Source organism: Kogia breviceps, chromosome 18 (genome assembly GCF_026419965.1).
Source record: "Kogia breviceps isolate mKogBre1 chromosome 18, mKogBre1 haplotype 1, whole genome shotgun sequence".
Lineage (NCBI taxonomy): Eukaryota > Metazoa > Chordata > Mammalia > Artiodactyla > Physeteridae > Kogia > Kogia breviceps.
In genome coordinates, this window is record NC_081327.1 from 4269192 (window position 1) to 4286427 (window position 17236).

The following is a 17236-nucleotide window of genomic DNA, read 5'->3' on the forward strand; positions in this document are numbered from 1 at the left end:
CCGCGGGGCAGCTGGGCCCGTGAGCCGTGGCCGCTGCGCCTGCGCGTCCGGAGCCTGTGCTCCGCAATGGGAGAGGCCACAACAGCGAGAGGCCCGCATACCACAAAAAAAAAAAAAAAAAAAAGCCTGAAGGGTCCCCCGTCTTTGATTCAACCTGGAAGTTCAAACATCAAGCCTCATCAAGTAATGTCCTTAACACACCAAGCCAATCACCATTCCCTGTCCTCTCAAACCATTTTCTGAACACCTTGGAAGTCTCCAACATGTGCCTAGAAAGCTGAATTATGTAACATTCTCATAACATTTCAATGTTAATATCACCCTCAATAACCAAACCAAACTTTGGGTGGGGTTCTACTATACTCCAGTGAATGACCACAAGTGCAAACTAGCAAAAAACAAAAAAATGTTTTAAGGGTGAATATATGAAATTTCTCATTTCTCAAACAAAAACGTTCCCATTGTCTAATACTCATTTTTAAAAGAAAATCCACGAACACTGATCCTTTCAAATTAATACACTGATGGACCTCCCTGGTGGCGCAGTGGTTAAGAATCCGCCTGCCAATGCAAGGGACAGGGGTTCGAGCCCTGGTCTGGGAAGATCCCACATGCCGCGGAGCAACTAAGCCCGTGCGCCACAACTACTGAGCCTGCGCTCTAGAGCCCGCGAGCCACAACTACTGAAGCCCAACGCCTAGAGCCTGTGCTCCACAACAAGAGAAGCCACCGCAATGAGAAGCCCACACACGGCAACGAAGAGTAGCCCCCGCTCGCCACAACTAGAGAAAGCCTGCGCGCAGCAACGAAGACCCAACAGAGCCAATAAATAAATAAAATTAAATCAAGGTGCATACCATGACATTTATTTAGACACATGAAAGAACAACAAAAAATACATTCATATACTGCATATTCAAGAATGAGGAGCAGGTATTAAGGAGTGTTAAAAAAAAAAAAAATAACAGTCCCAAGGTGGTGAACAGCTGTAACGTTCTGTTCAGTATGGACGGTCTTATGATTAGTGAGATGTGAGCCGCGAGTAAAGTTTTCTCTCCCATTCATAACATTCGTGAGGTAATCTCCAGAATGAATTCTTCAGTGAATAAATTCCGTGTTTAAAGGACAGGACACGATAATTACACTTATCTGGTTTCTATCCATAATGAATTTTCTAATAAAGCCTAAGATGGGGACACCTGCTAAAAGCCTTGTCACATCAAAACATTATTAAAGTCTCTCACCAATATAGATTACCTGATGGTACTAACTCAGGCTTGAAAGCACACTGAAGAATTTGCCATGCTTATTATATCTGTAAGACTGCTTACTCATATGTACTCTCCAATGACTTGATAGGGTTGAACTTTGACTGAAGGCTTTGCCACACTCAATACATTTGTAAGGTTTCTCTCCAGTATGAATTCGTTGATGCCTTGTAAGGGCTGGCTTCTCACAAAAGGCTCTGCCACAGTCATTACATTTGTAAGGTTTCTCTCCAGTATGAATTCGTTGATGCCTTGTAAGGGCTGGCTTCTCACGAAAGGCTCTGCCACACTCATTACATATGTAAGGTTTCTCTCCAGTATGAATTCGTTGATGCCTTCTAAGGGTTTGCTTCTCACGAAAGAACTTGCCACACTCATTACATTTGTGAGGTTTCTCTCCAGTATGAATTCTCTGATGATTCACAAGGACTGATTTTTGATTAAAGACTTTGCCACATACATCACATTTATATGGTTTTGCTCCTGTATGGATTATCTCATGTTTCCTGAGGCCTGTTTTTAAAAAAAAGGTTTTCCCACACAAATTACATTTGTAAGGTTTCTCTCCAGTATGAATTCTCTGGTGACATTTAAGGTATGAATTTTGACCATAGACTTTGCCACATACGTCACATTTATATGCTTTTGCTCCTGGATGGATTATCCCATGCTTCCTGAGGTCTGCGCCACAAAGAAAGGTTTTCCCACAAAAACTACATTTGTAAGTTTCCTCTCCAGTATGAATTCCCCGATGACGCTGAAGGGATAGATTCTGATGACAGACTTTGCCACATATGTCACATTTATATAATTTCTCTTGAATGTGTGTTATCTGATGTCTTTTGAGATATGAGCCCATAGGAAAGGCTCTGCCACACTCATTGCATTTGTAAGGCTTCTCTCCAGTATGAACTCTTCGATGAATTACAAGGTATGAATTTCGGCTAAAGACCTTGTCACATACATCACATTTATGCAATTTCTTTCCTATATGGATTCTCTGATGACTCCTGAGATTTGAGACCTGATGAAAGGTTTTGCCACACTTAATACACTTGTAAGGTACTTCCCTGGGTGGGCTCTGGTCTTGTGTCAGTACTGAAGGATGCATAAAATCACTCCCATATCTATTAGAAATGTTGTTTTGGACAGGAGGAGAAATTCCTTGAAGTGGGGAAAATGAGGAACTATTGCTGATACTCTTAACAGCTTTATTAAATTCATCAATTTTCTGTTTACTTTTAAACATATACAGTTCATCCTGAAGGCTTAACAGAAGTCTATTTCCAATAGGCTTGTTTTTTGCATCCTTTCCACCATGTGGACTTCTATCAGTGACATCTTGGTGACAGAACATAGGGATATTTTTGTAACTTCTTCCATCATCTCTCCACTGGAAACCATGGTCATACATATTTTCCTGAATTTCCAGGAGGTAAAAATGTTTGATTCCCTGGCTTTCCTGTCCTCCCAACATCAATGTTTGGAATACTCCACCTCTATCGGTGTTTGACTTTAGTTGTAATTTCTTGATCACATGTATCTGAGAGATATCTACAAGACATAAAGAAACATACATGACCTACTCATTACAATGCATGAGTAAATGTTTCATGTTAAATACATGATATTATACCAAAAGTAATACTTATAAACAATCAGTTATGAAACTGTGCAACCATGATGCTCAAATTGTTAGAAACACTAAATAGGATTACTTACTAAAGAAAGTGATAACACGTAAATCAAATTAAGTTTAGGGTAGCCTAGAGGATTAGGACTGACATATATACACTAATACGTATAAAATATATAAGTAATAAGAACCTGCTGTATAGAAAAAAACAAGTTTAGGGTAGCCTAATTTGAAACACACTATGAAAAAACATTCAAATTGGAAAAACTTATATGAGCTCTCAAAAAAAGTGTTTTTCCACCATGACCACAAAGAACATAGCAATTAACATTAAACACACAAATACCAGGAGTTTAGAGAAAAAAATTCTGGGGAGATGCAAGAAGTGACCCATGGAACTAAAAACATTATTCACTCATCCCTACTTGAAATGGTTTCTGAGGCATCGTAACTGCACATAGGTAATTATTTTGCAATATAACTGGATCAAATCATTACCCTGTATACCTTAAACTGATAAAATGATATATATTAATTAAATTTCAATAAATCGGGAAAGAGAAAATACAAATAAGTAGACAAAAAAGGTTGTGGTTTACCAAGTAAATAAATTTCAAGAAACTTAAAAGATAAATGATTTAGAAGTAGAAAATATGCCAAAACTAGCAGATGTAAAAAGTATTAGATTACAAATCAATGAAATAGAGAATAAAAACTACATAAAATCACAAGCTCACAACTTGGTTCTTACCTACATCTAGAATAACTACCAAAAAGAGTAAAGACTCAAATTACTGAAATCAGAAATGAGAGAGGACATTACAACTGATTCGACAACATTCAAGAAAATGAGAACAAAATATTAAGACAATTCTATTCCTAAGTATTGGATAAACTAGAAGAAGCGAATAAATTCTTAGAAAAACAACCTATCAACGCAAACCAAAGAAGAAATTAAAATCTGTATGAACCAGTAACTGGAAAAAAGATGGAATCACTAATCAAAAACCATTCAACAAGAAAGGCCAGATACATTCACTGCAGAATTCTAGACAACATTTCCAAACAATTAAGAATAATCTTCTTTAAACTCTGCCCCCAAAGAAACACAGAGAAAGGAACAGTTGCAAACTCTATGACAAGAGAATTACTCTAATACCAGTGCCAGACAGACATTAAAAAAAAAACCACAGGGCTTCCCTGATGGCGCAGTGGTTGAGAATCTGCCTGCCGATGCAGGGGACACGGGTTCATGCCCCGGTCCGGGAAGATTCCACATGCCGCAGAGCGGCTAGGCCCGTGAGCCACTGCCGCTGAGCCTGCGCGACCAGAGCCTGTGCTCTGCAATGGGAGAGGCCACAACAGTGAGAGGCCCGCGTACTGCAAACAAACAAATAAACAAACAAAAAAAACACAGACTAAAATCTCTATAATGAATAATGATGCAAAAAGCATCAATACAATAGTAAGCGAAACTCAACAACAAATTAAAAGGATTATATACCATAAAAAAAGAGAATACATTCTTGAAATATCAGGATGCTTTAACATATGAAAACATTCAGTGTAAAACAATACATTAAGAGAATGAAAAAGGACTTCTCTGGTGGCAGAGTGGTTAAGACTCCGCCTGCCAATGCAGGGGACACGGGTTTGATCCCTGGTCCAGGAAGATCTCACGTGCCATGGAGCAACTAAGCCTGTGCACCACAACTACAGAGCCTGCATTCTAGAGCTCACAAGCCACAACTACTGAGCCTGAGTGCCACATCTACTGAAGCTCACACGCCTAGAGCCCATGATCCACAACAAGAGAAGCCACCGCAATGAGAAGCCCACACACCGCAATGAAAAGTAGCCCCCACCCGCTGCAACTAGAGAAAGCCCGCACACACCAATGAAGACCCACACAGCCAAAAATAAATAAATAAAATAAATAAATGTATACAAAAAAGAGAATATATAAAAAAGCCCTACATGATGGTCTCAATCGATGCTGGCAAAGCATGTGAAAAAAGTCAACAGCCTTTCATGATAAAAATACTCAATAAACCAAAAAAGTTTTAAAAAGCTACCTCAACACAATAAAGGACATGTGTTGACAGCACACAGCTAACATTATGCTCAATGGTGAAAGACTGAAAGCATTCCCTCTAAGATCAGAAACAGGACAAGGATACTTGCTCTTACTTCTAAACACTTATTCCTGGAAATCCTAGTAGGAACAAGAACAAGTAGGCAAAAAAAGAGATAAAAGGTATCCAAATATAAAGAGGAGACAAAATTATCTGTTTAAAACCAATGTGATCTAATTTGTAGAAATCCTGAAGATTCTGGAAAAAAACAAAAAACAAAAAACCCTGCTAGAAATAATAAATTACCAGACATTTAATCAACAGGCAAAAATCAATGTATTTCTATACAACAAAAATTCCACCATGAGGGGGCTCTTCCCCAATCAAACACTCACATGGAAAATAGAAAACAAAAACACTAATAGTAACATCAAATACATAGACCTGATGATAAAATTAATAAAATCAAGACCACTCGTTACCCACAGAAATGCACAAAATGAAAGCAGAAGTGTTGTAAACAAAACAATGATAGCTCACCATTGATAAAGTATCTCTCCACAAACTGTCTCATTAAGACACTTCAAAATTAGCTGTGACGGGATAACGAACAATGGCACGCAGAGGCGACAAAAAATGCGGCATGCCAGCTGAGTCAAGAGCCTAACACGAGAATGTGAACTTGGACAATGGTATCCCCAGGAGAAATTCCTATACCATTTCTTGAGGCTCCAACAATGGTAATTATTACATGTGACCAAGATTGTCACAGTACCTTTGAGACACGTTTGGGTGATATTCCTCAAAATCAGAAAAAGAACTGCAAAGATTTATCAGGGTCTTGCAACGTATGAGGGACAGTATTCTCTATCAAAAATTTTCTGTTACACAGCAAACCCATTCCACACTATCCACCAGATGTTGTCCATTAACTACAGGTACATTATCACAGCAAAGAAATGAGATAAAATTTCAGTCCCTAGAAGCATGTCTTTCAAAAACAACTTGCAAAGGTAAAGTCATGCAAACTTAGGAGAACAATAAATCAGAAAGAACATATATTTCCTGACTAAGTACAGCAATAAGAAAGGAAAAAAAATAAGATACGGGGTTCAGATATTATGGGTCCTTGACATGGAATCATGAGCTTAACCCATAGATTCCAAGATAAAGCCAGAAAGCTTCATATGTTCTCCCCATGTAGGACTGGGGATTAAAACGAGGATCTCTCTGTCCACCGTCTTTAGAGTTTCCCTAAGTTACACTAACAGATGATCTAATGCACCTCCCTATTACACACATCCCTGATGGGCTGTGGCAAAGTCAGAACACCAGAAATGGCCAACAGATCTAAACAAGCAGACAGGGCTTGAGACAGCTCCGCATGCAGGTTCTGAGGTGCCAGATGGAATGAAACAGCAAGCAGTGTTCTCCCATCTTATAATTAGATCTTCTAAAAAACATCAGATGGGGGTGTAATACAGAAAGGCCCAGGGACTGGAGTCCGGAGGCATCAGCTCTGATCTATATGGACTGAGAACTGAGCATCCAAGGGAATGAAGCCCAAAAGGAGAGCTGAGGGGGCAACAGACCCCTTTATTTTAAAAGTTTCCAATTGGGGGCTTCCCTGGTGGCGCCGTCGTTGAGAATCCGCCTGCCAATACAGGGGACACGGATTCGAGCCCCGGTCTGGGAAGATCCCACATGCCACAGAGCAACTGGGCCCGTGAGCCACGGCCACTGAGCCTGCACGTCCGGAGCCTGTTGTCCGCAACGGGAGAGGCCGCGGCAGTGAGAGGCCCGCGCACCACGATGATGAGTAGCCCCAGCTCGCCAAAACTGGAGAAAGCCCTCGCACAGAAACGAAGACCCAACACAGCCAAAAATAAATAAATAATAAACAAATAAATATATATATATTAAAAAAACTCAGATCCACATCAATATCAGGAACACGTTTATTTAAAAAAAAAAAAAAAAGTTTCCAGTTGGGTGTTTTAAATACTTAAGCACTGGAAAAAACTCCTGGTGTATCATTAAGTGGGCAGACCATCTAAAGAAATGGCACATTGGGCTTCCCTGGTGGCGCAGTGGTTGAGAATCCGCCTGCCGATGCAGGGGACACGGGTTCCAGCCCTGGTCCGGGAAGATCCCACGTGCTGGGCCCGTGAGCCATGGCTGCTGAGCCTGCGCGTCCGGAGCCTCTGCTCCGCAACGGGAGAGGCCACAGCAGTGAGAGGCCCGCGTACCGCAAAAAAAAAAAAAAAAAAAAAAGAAATGGAACATTTAAACTCCTGAGGCCTGAGACATCAAGGCACTGAGTTAGTTCAGTTAAGCAAGGCATGGGATTCCAAAGGGCAAATAAGGGTAAATGCAAAGATACCCTCCCACTTGGAGGGAAGTTATCCTCACCCACAAAGATCAGGTTCCTGTAGGTCTCCAGCATCACGTCCCTGTACAAGGCCCTCTGGGCAGGGTCCAGGCATTCCCACTCCTCCTGAGAGAATTCAATGACCACATCCTTGAAAGTCAACTGACCCTGAAAGAAAAACACATTTCACCAAGTGTGAAAGAGTTTATTTGTGTATTCCACTAATAAAACACTGACTCAGGGGCTTCCCTGGTGGCGCAGTAGTTAAGAATCCACCTGCCAATGCAGGGGACACAGGTTTGAGCCCTGGTCCGGGAAGATCCCACATGTCCCGGAGCAACTAAGCCCATGCGCCACAACTACTGAGCCTGTGCTCTAGACCCTGCGAGCCACAACTACTGAGGCCCATGTGCCACAACTACCGAAGCCTGCGTGCTCTAGAGCCCATGCTCCATAACAAGAGAAGCCATTGCAGTGAGAAGGCCAAGCACCGCAAGGAAGAGTAGCCCCCACTCGCTGCAACTACAGAAAGCCCGCGCGCAGCAACAAAGACCCAATGCAGCCAAAAATAAATAAATAAATCTTTAAAAAGGAAAAAAAAACCCAACTATGTCAAAAAATTTTTTTTAGAAAAGTTGGATAAAAAAATTTAACATGTGGGCTTCCCCGGTGGCACAGTGGTTCAGAGTCCACCTGCTGATGCAGGGGACATGGGTTCGTGCCCCGGTCCGGGAAGATCCCACATGCCGCGGAGCGGCTAGGCCCGTGAGCCATGGCCGCTGAGCCTGCGCTCCACAACGGGAGAGGCCACAACACTGAGAGGCCCGCGTACTGCAAAAAAAAAAAGAAAAAGTACAGAATACTTAGGAATAAATTAGCCAAGGAGGTAAAACACTTGTACACTGAAAATTACAAAACTTGTTAAAAGTAATCCAAGGAGATACAGACAAATAGAAAGATATCCTGTATGCATGCACTGGAAGACTTAATATTCTTAAAATGACTACAGTCCCAAAGTGTTCTATAGCTACAACAGAATCCCTGTCAAAATTCCAATGGCAATGTTTGCAGTGACAGAAAAAAACATGGTAAAAAAAAAAGCATGCTTTGCAGTAAGACAAAAAAAATGGTAAAAGAACATGTTAAGAGAATCGCAAAGGACCCAAAATGGCCAAAATACTCTTGAAACAGGAGGGAGATGGAGAAGGCCCTTTTTGAATATCAAAGCATTACGTACAAATTAATCAAGATGGTGTGGTACTGGCACGAACACAGACACAAAAAGCAAAGGAACAGAACAGAATGCTCACAAATAGCCCTTGGCATGTATGTAAAATGTGGTAAGACTACACAATGGAAAAAGGACAATCTCAGGAACAAATGCCGCTGGGAAACTGGATATCTACCAGCAAAAGAATAAAGTAGGAACCTTACTTACATAAAACAGAAAACCTTCTCTGTCATGAAAAAGGCAATCAACAGAGTGCAAAGACAACCCCTGAGAAATGGAGGGAAAGAAAGTGACTTGAAAAATCCAGAGAATTTTGTTGATTTCACAGTTTAAAAATCGATGATGGAATAAAACACCCTCTACCACTGATGTCTCTTTCTGAACTTTCCATTCCATTTTCCAATCATTCAGACTTTGAAGCCAGTGACTCACTCATTTAGCTTCCAGTGCATTATAAAAAAAAATCAGAACAAATTTCTTGTTATTGTTCAGTTTTGCAGAATTTACCAAGTATTGTGCATATTCAGATGATTCCATGAACAGGACAGGTCACGGAATTTACAGAGAGCGGACAGTGCATTCAGACGAAGCCCTTTAACAATACCCGCTGCCCAACAGCACCGAGACCCCATCCACAATCCATAGGTGTGAAGCCTTGCCTAAGACAATGTCCACTGGAGCCTCAGGGGAGATGAAATCTAAGTGGACATGACAGGGACTGGGGGAAGGCACTGGATAAAGGTGAACGTACAGGTGTCAGCAAAGATACCTCAGAGTGATACAAGATTAGCAAGTCCAATTGAGGGCACTTCAGGAAGGAAAGACTGAAGAATCAACTGAGAACACGACTTTACCTCAGCAAGAGCCATTCCTGACTCCTTTTCTTTTCCTTCTCTTAAGGGCTTCTTTGTTAGACAACAGGACTCTTTAGAGGTGTATCCTGAGAGTTGAAAACAGGCTGTTTAATGCTTAGAATCAACACCCCCCCCCTCCTGAGTCATAACCACACACACAGGGAAGCCCTCAGCACGTGGAGCAGACGGTCCTCTGCTGCCCACTGTCCCAGGAGGGGCTCAGGACAGTAACTCCCACACGGAGACCAACAGGGAGTTTTCCCACCCTTTCTTCAGATCTCGCTCCCCTCCTGGTGAGGCCCCCACGTACCCAGCAGCAGCGGGCACCTCGGCTGGACCCGACGACCCCCTGCGGGTCACGGACCAGCCCTGATCCATCCCCACGCAGAGCGGAGCCCCTCGGCCTCAGCCCCGATCTCAGCCTCGGGAACGGGGGGACTCAGAGTCACGATGCTCCGTGACGGATCCAGGTTGGAACCGCCTGGGGCACTTAAAGGATTACTGATGTTGGGCCCCATCCGGACTCTTGGAAAGCAAACCTCTTGTTACATGAAGATGCCTGACTCAAATCAATGTGGAGCCTGGGTGGGCACCACCTAGAGGAGGTGAGCCCAGCACCCCTGCCACGTTCTTTTCCCCCCAAGCTCTATTAATGGATAATTGATGAATAAACATGGTGTACATATAAGATATACAATGTGATTATTTGGCAGGTATATACACTGTGTAATAATTATCACAAAAATTACATGTGAAGACACCCAAGGACCCACTAAACCTAAGATACCGTATTTTCATTTACAATGATTCCAGCCCAAACACTGTCATCTCCCAAACCTACTAATTAAAAAAGAGACACATGCAATAATGCACATGTCACTGTCAGACCACAACCTCTCCCAATGAAATGGCCCAGATTCTCCACTGTATCTTTCAAAGTGCATCTGAAATGGTCTTCATTACACAGTGAAATGCTCAAAGATACCAAAGGTAACGCACAAAATGATCTCTAACATTTTCTGTGCAGCACTTTCAGAGTTGCACGACGATCCTCCCACTCTCAGAAGACCCAGTGTGAGTCAATGTACGGACTGGATTCTGTGGGGCACCCTATAGATCCATTCCCTCAGGACCATGGCGCCCACAAACCTGTACCCAGGGCGTATTCGCGCAGCTCAGGTCGTATCTCTGAGAGCACAGGAGGAAAACGTTTGTCTTTCTAAACCCGCTGCCTTCATTCCTACTCACGCGTGACCGCGAGTTATTCAACGTGACCAGTGCATGCAGTCCTCAGCCTCAGCATCTATGTCCCAGGAAACCCGAGCTGGGACTTTATGGCAATTCTGTTCGTGTCACGAAGCCCACAATTACACACACCACCTCAAGGTCCTCCAACCACAGTTAAGACCTTCCCTTTCAAACAGTTCTCCAGACGCGCTGAGCCCACAAGGGACAGGTGCCCACACCATTCACCTGGCTCACCCTGAAGCCCACACTGGCTGCCACGTCCCTCCTGAGGACCCCTACAGGCTCCCCCCCAACTACCCAACCGCTCCGCCTCTCCTCCGCGCACTCGTGGGGCCTCTCAGCAAAGCCATCGCAACAGGAATACACACAAGCTGCCACCCAAAGGACACTGGCCATTCATTATGAAGGTCAAGGAGTCGGCCATCCTGGGAAAACTGACCGACAGTTGGGAACGTCATGAAGTCCAGTTACAAGGGCATTTGAGTTCATTTACGGAGCCTCAAAGCAGACAGTCCCCCGAGTTTCTTGACTCCTGTTCTACCCGCTCAGAGGTAATGAAAAGATACCCTCGCTCTTTGAGGGAGGCCTCCTTCATGGCCCATTAGGTTCTGGACTTCTGCCCACGCTCAGCGCAGTGAAGTCACTATCCCGGACTCGGAGCAGACGACCTGCCGGAAGGCAAAGCTCCCGTCCAAGGAGGCAACTGGTCACCTGATGTGCACAGCCTGCAACACTGGGGGCTCCGGCGGAGCAGTGACACAGCACACTAAACAGGGGAACACGTCACCCACTGCTTGAGGACACCGGTTGTATAGGACTTTATAGGCCTCCCTACCTCTTTTTGCTCCTGAGTAATTAAACAGACACATAAGGTAAGGATCGATTAGAGTGGGAATGTCCAAAGCAAGTGTGAGAACCATCCTCATTACCTGCCCTGGCACCTGGATATCCCCCGAGGCACACTCAGCCCAGTCACTAATCCTAGCCTTGAAAACAGCCCCAGAGTGAGGTGTTGCAGTGGCCCTGGGAAGAGGACGACCGCTGTGTCCTTCGAAGGAGGCTTCGCAGGAAAGACTAAAAATAATCAATACCCCAGTACATTTCTGTTGAGGGTGACTGATACAGAGGCAATAAAACCTGGGGAATGTCACAGAGGCTGTCGGAGGAAGGGGAAGGGGACACATCTCTGAAGTAAGATGTGGAGGAAAAAGGGCCTGAGCCATGGTGACTTAAAGGCCAACCGTAAGATCGGGAACTAAGAGCTGAGACAGCAAACGTGGTGGGGCTTGGGAACAGAAAAAAGGCGAATGTGTCCGGGGCAGACTGAACCATGAGGACGGTCAGCTCCCAAGATGAGGCCGGAGACACCGGCGGGGCCCTGAGCACGATACAGGGCTGTGCAGACACAGCGAGGAGACTGGGCTTTGTCGTAAAGACAAGTAACAGCCAGTGGAGAGATGAGTGCCAGGACCAACTAAACTCTCTTCAAATTTAAACTTTCTGCAGAGAAATACATCTCACTATGGTCACTTTACCTCTGAGCCTATGTTCTTGTCTCCTTTCTAGGGCTTGTTTTACTTTTACATTCTGGGATGACTGTGGCCCATTTAAATTTCTAAATATAACTAGACACTCTCTTCAAAAATAATTGCCACACACGGGGGGGGGGGGAGGTGGGGAGGGATGATGGGAGGTTCAGATTGACATACACACACTACGATGTATAAAATATATAACTAATGAGAACATACTGTAGAGCACAGGGAAGGTTACAGAGTATGTTCTCAATGCTCTGTGGTGACCCAAACGGGAAGGAAATCCAAAAACGAGGGGATATGTATACATATGGCTGATTCACTACGCTGTACATCAGAAGCTGACAGTACAGCAGTGTAAAGAAACTATCCTCAAAATAAAAAGTGCTACTTATACTTTCTATTAAAACTTTATCCATAAAGTAAGACTATAATGATATATAATAAAGGGTAAATACCATCTTTTTTGAGTGGGATTAGAAATGATTTCCATTTTCTTCTTTTTGTCTGTATTCTCACATGGGCTTGGTATTACCTTTCCAATAAATATACACTCAAAGAAAAAGAACTGCCACACACAGACACACACCCAATTTTGCCAATGAATTCAGGGGTTTCGTGTTGCTCAGACTGAGAGTTTCTGGTCTAGTCTCTCATCTCTGTGTTACGAGTGGGCTCCCTGAGGCCCAGAGGGGACACACTTCGGAGAAGATCTGAATTGACTGAACAGAATCGGGTGGACATGAATTCCGAAGAGGTCACCCGAAGGGCCTCTTCCTTTAAAGAGGTGCCATGTGCTGACAGTTTTTTCTTACCCAGTTCTCTACCCCCTGACAAGAAATGTAAGGGGGTGAAGGACAACTGTCTGAGTCAAGTCGCTGCCCCATGGCTGAATAGGAACTGAATATGGAAGTCATCTTATGACTCAAATAATTACAAAATGCACAAACCTTATAGCCAGTTTTTAATACTGACCATTGTCTATGTAAGTCAAACAAAAATTACATTTATTAGATTTTAAAGCCAGAAATCAATGTATCACGACTTAACTGTCCACATCCAAAGAGCTCACCACCCATCCGGACCCTGTTTCTCCCCGTACCTGCACTACTAGGTATTTACATTTCATTAGGTTTATCTGTCTCCCTGTTTCTTTGCTGCTGTTCCTGCCCCCCTCTCGGTTTCCTCCCTCACGTAGCTCTCTCCGCGCAACCTTTCTGACTGTCCTAAATATCCGTACCTTTCTGCATCTTTCTTCCCGATCTCGGCCCCCTCTCTCGTCCCCCGGTTACGGCGTTCCATCCCCGGCACAGCCCCTTCCGCCCCGCTCTGCGGCGCCCCACGTGGCTGGACTCCCCAGCGGCTCTCTCTTCCTCTGCTCTAATCTATTCCCTAGTTGTTCCTCTCTTGCTCTCCCAGAGCCACTTGGCTCTGAAGGCCAAGGTTCAAACTCCATTCTCTCCGGCCACTCTCTGCGTGAAGTGCCTCGCCACTGTATCGTCCTCCCTTCTCCGGGTGATCCAGGGCCCCTCTTCCCACGCCGCCATGCCACGGGTTCTCCCCCATTCCTTCGACATCTCAGTTATTCCGACTTCTCTGTCTGTCGCTCCGTCTCTACTCCTCCTACTTCCCATCGCCCACGTGTTTCCAGAAATGGCGAATGGATAACATACCCGCCGACCGGAAAAGAGAGATTTTCCAGCGGGTGCAATTCGGGAAGAAACAACACTGGGTGTCACGCGTGTGGCCCAGGTCACCTCCCCCTTCGCGGGGTGAGGGGAAGGGCTGACTAGGAAGGGGAGCTGAAGGGCCGGCCTGAGGAGACGCGAGGCCAGCGGGGTGGGAAGGGAGGGAGGGGGCCTCCGGAGAGGGGCGGGCTCTCCAGAATCCCTGGAGCGGGACGGCCGGCGCTGCCCTCCAGGGGCCGAGAGGGCGAGGCTGGGGGCGCGAATCCACCTCGCGGAAGAGGACGTTACGGGGTGGACCTGGGCGGGGGGGTCGTCACTGAAGGTTTGAAACAGGAAAACGGCGCTAAAGACCGTGTCTACGTGGACTGAAGGCCGTAAAGCGAACGGCAGGGACCAGCCTCAAAGCGATTTCAAACCCAATGGAAAACATACCCGACCTCTAACGGCGACGTCTGGATCTATTAGGTAGGAGGCCGGATGCTGGGATTTACTCCGAAGCCAGTAAGTTGCAGTACGAGGAGCAGCGACGCACAACTTCCCTAGCGATGGGCAACTTACCTCGTACTGTGACCTTCAAAACACGGCCCCTGTTTCCGGTTCCGCAGGTAACTACGAATTCCGGGGGAGAGGCGGGGATTCCGGGAGGGGGCCTGGGCGGAGCGCTGTGCGCGAGGGGCGGGGCGAGGAGGGAGCCCAGACGCTGGGATGGCCGGAGGGCGGGGCTGGGAGCAGGGAGCCGGGAGAAGGGCAGTCACTTTAATCAAAAACTAAGACGTTTCCTCTTAACTTAAAAACGGTTTAAATAAAAAGCTCCCCCACTCCTCCCCACAACAGGTTGCTCTAAAGTCCCGTTAGTGAGGCTGGAGCAATTCAGAGCTCTGGAAACTTGGGTCTCCAAGTGGTAGCTGTGGGGCGGTGACTGGAGCCTGCAACACTTCCTGCAGTTAGAACTAATAAAAGCAATTCAGGAAACAAGAGCGGGACTTGTCTTTCTATTACAAACTAGAATGACAGAATTACAAAACCCCGGGTAGGATGGGCTTTTTCACGCTGAAAACTACAGAACATCCTGTTTCTATTCCCTGCTCACTCAGGAGGCCAAACTCAACGCTCTTGTTCATTACCAGACAATCAGGGACTGCCCGTTGCTCGTCCCTGATTTTATAGCACTAACCGTTGCTATAAAAAGAGCAATAAAGTGTAGTATTCTTTTTTACGTAAATATTTTTTAATTGTTTTGCTTCTTTTTGCCTTTTAAAACCTGCTTTCCCCCGTAGTATAATAGAGAAATACTTGAGATACATCACTATTCAGTAAAGGTGTACCACAGAATTCTCTGACTTAATGTATCTTATGAAATGATTAGGACAGTAAGTTTAGTTAGCATCCAGCATTTCATATAGATAAAATAAAAAGAGAAAGAAAAAAGAGAAACATTGTATTCCTTTTGTTAGACCTGAACGGTCTCTGAGGGGTCCCAGCTCGCCCAAGAACCGCCAAGAGTCGAGAGTCGCTGCAACACGCAAGAGGTTTATTAGGAGCCGGTGCACCGGGGTTCCTTGGTCCTCACGCAGGAGGCCGAAGAGGAACCCCCCCAAGCGGAATTACATACATTTTATAGTTTTCATTATGCAAAGTGTGGATATATCAAGGGTTTTTTCCTCATTGGTTTGTTTGTTCCTGGACCGGAGTGGGGACTTGGCTCTAGTTCCTTGATTGGTTAGCTGTTGGATGCCTGCTTTACATTTACCGGAGTGGGGGTCTTGGCTCTAGTTCCTTGATTGGTTAGCTGTTGGATGCCTACTTTACATTTACCGGAGTGGGGGTTGAGTCACATGAGTTATGGTTGGTTAGGGCGACCTTTAAACTCTGGCTTAATCATTCTTATCACCCGCCATACTGGTTTGCTGAGGTTTCATCCCCCGCCATACTTGTTTGCTCGGAGCGGTTTCTGCCCAGGGCGGGGACATTCCATTATCTTATTGCCAGCGAAAAAGCTTAAAGCTCAAAAGTATCGATAGGGAAGTAGGGGTGTAAGTATAGTTGAGGCCCTACATTCCCCCCTTTTCTTTTTGCAACTAATTTCAATCATGAAATTTCAGTCTCTCTCTGCAAGCTTTGATATTGTTGTCTTAGCATTAACACTTGTACTGCACTGACACGTTGTCTGATAAAGGCTATCAAGCGATTTAAAATGCATGGTCCAAAAGTTAAGAGCAGCAACAAAATAATGAGGGGTCCTAACAAGGTGGAAATTAAAGTAGTAAGCCAGGGTGATTTGTCAAACCATGATTGGAACCATCCTTTTTGATTTTCCCTTTCTTGTTGTCTTTTGTCCAGGCGCTCCCTAAGCCTGTCCATAGTTTCGGTGATAGCCCCAGAATGATCAATATAAAAACAACATTCTTTTTTTAATGCGGCACAGAGTCCTCCTTCTTTAAGAAATAGTAGATCTAATTCCCTCCGGTTTTGTATCACTACCTCAGAGAGTGAAGTAAGTGACTCCTTTAACTGAGTTATAGAGCTTTTTAATGCCCGGAGTTCAACATCCACAGCCTGTCTCAGGCTATCATAATAGTGAGGTTGCTGGATAAGGGCTGTTGCACCTGTCCCTATTTCAGCCGCCATTCCCAACCCTAAAAGCACAGCCAGGGTAAGAGTCACAGGTTCCGGCCCAAATTTGAGGAAAATTTTATCCGAGTTATCATGTGGGGTGTTAGCTAGGTCATAATGATCAGACATGCCCCATGCTGACATCCCAATTGCCAACTTACATACATCAGGAAACAGATCAGGCCACCAAGTCCAAGGGGGTGCGGTGTGACTAACCGACCAGATCACATCTCCAGTCTGGGAGATGACTTGCCAGGTCAGCCGCTGGGGCATGTGAGGGCTAAAGTCACTCACGATTAGCTGAGGCAGCAGAGTCAGGATTATGAGCCGGATGATCGCAGGAGCTTGAGCTTGAGCGGGTTGCTGGTTTTCTGGACTTTCCATTCTGGTGTTGCTGAAGTTGGGAATGGGGTCAAGCCTCCGGTGGATGTTGGGGCCGCCTTAACGTGCGAGGCGTGGATCCAGGCAGCTATGCCGTCTACCTTGACTGCAGTTGGAGTGGTGAGCAGTACGATGTAGGGGCCCTTCCAGCGGGGTTCCAGCGTCTGGGTCCGATGCCGGCGGACGTACACAGAGTCTCCGACTTGGAAGGGATGGGCTTCTGCAGGGGTCCCCGGCCGGTATGCCTCTGCCAACTGAGACCACACTTCCTTCTGAACCAGCTGGAGCCCCAACAGCCTGGCATATAGATCAGTATTATTTTGACAGTCTGGGCTA

General features: G+C 45.2%; 3 protein-coding genes across 8 annotated transcripts in view; 2 read left to right on the plus strand and 1 right to left on the minus strand.

Moving 5' to 3' along the window:
* The window catches only part of LOC131744510 (zinc finger protein 665-like), a 341106-nt gene that overhangs the window by 146050 nt on the left and 177820 nt on the right, over positions 1-17236 (plus strand). The window lies entirely within an intron of this gene.
* The window catches only part of LOC131744559 (zinc finger protein 836-like), a 383402-nt gene that overhangs the window by 115511 nt on the left and 250655 nt on the right, over positions 1-17236 (plus strand). The window lies entirely within an intron of this gene.
* On the minus strand, positions 851-14455 carry LOC131744698 (zinc finger protein 347-like). Of its 5 annotated transcripts, none has more exons than XM_067018860.1 (5): positions 13459-14455; positions 9436-9521; positions 8789-8848; positions 7392-7518; positions 851-2822 (listed from the first exon to the last, which is right to left on the minus strand). In XM_067018860.1, exons 1-5 carry the CDS (start codon positions 13466-13468, stop codon positions 1267-1269), a joined length of 1839 nt encoding a protein of 612 aa, XP_066874961.1. In that variant the 5' UTR covers positions 13469-14455; the 3' UTR covers positions 851-1266. The 5 variants fall into 5 exon arrangements, with proteins under 5 accessions (XP_066874961.1, XP_066874963.1, XP_066874964.1 ...); XM_067018862.1 differs by having other exon boundaries at positions 14339-14442; XM_067018863.1 differs by having other exon boundaries at positions 14344-14439.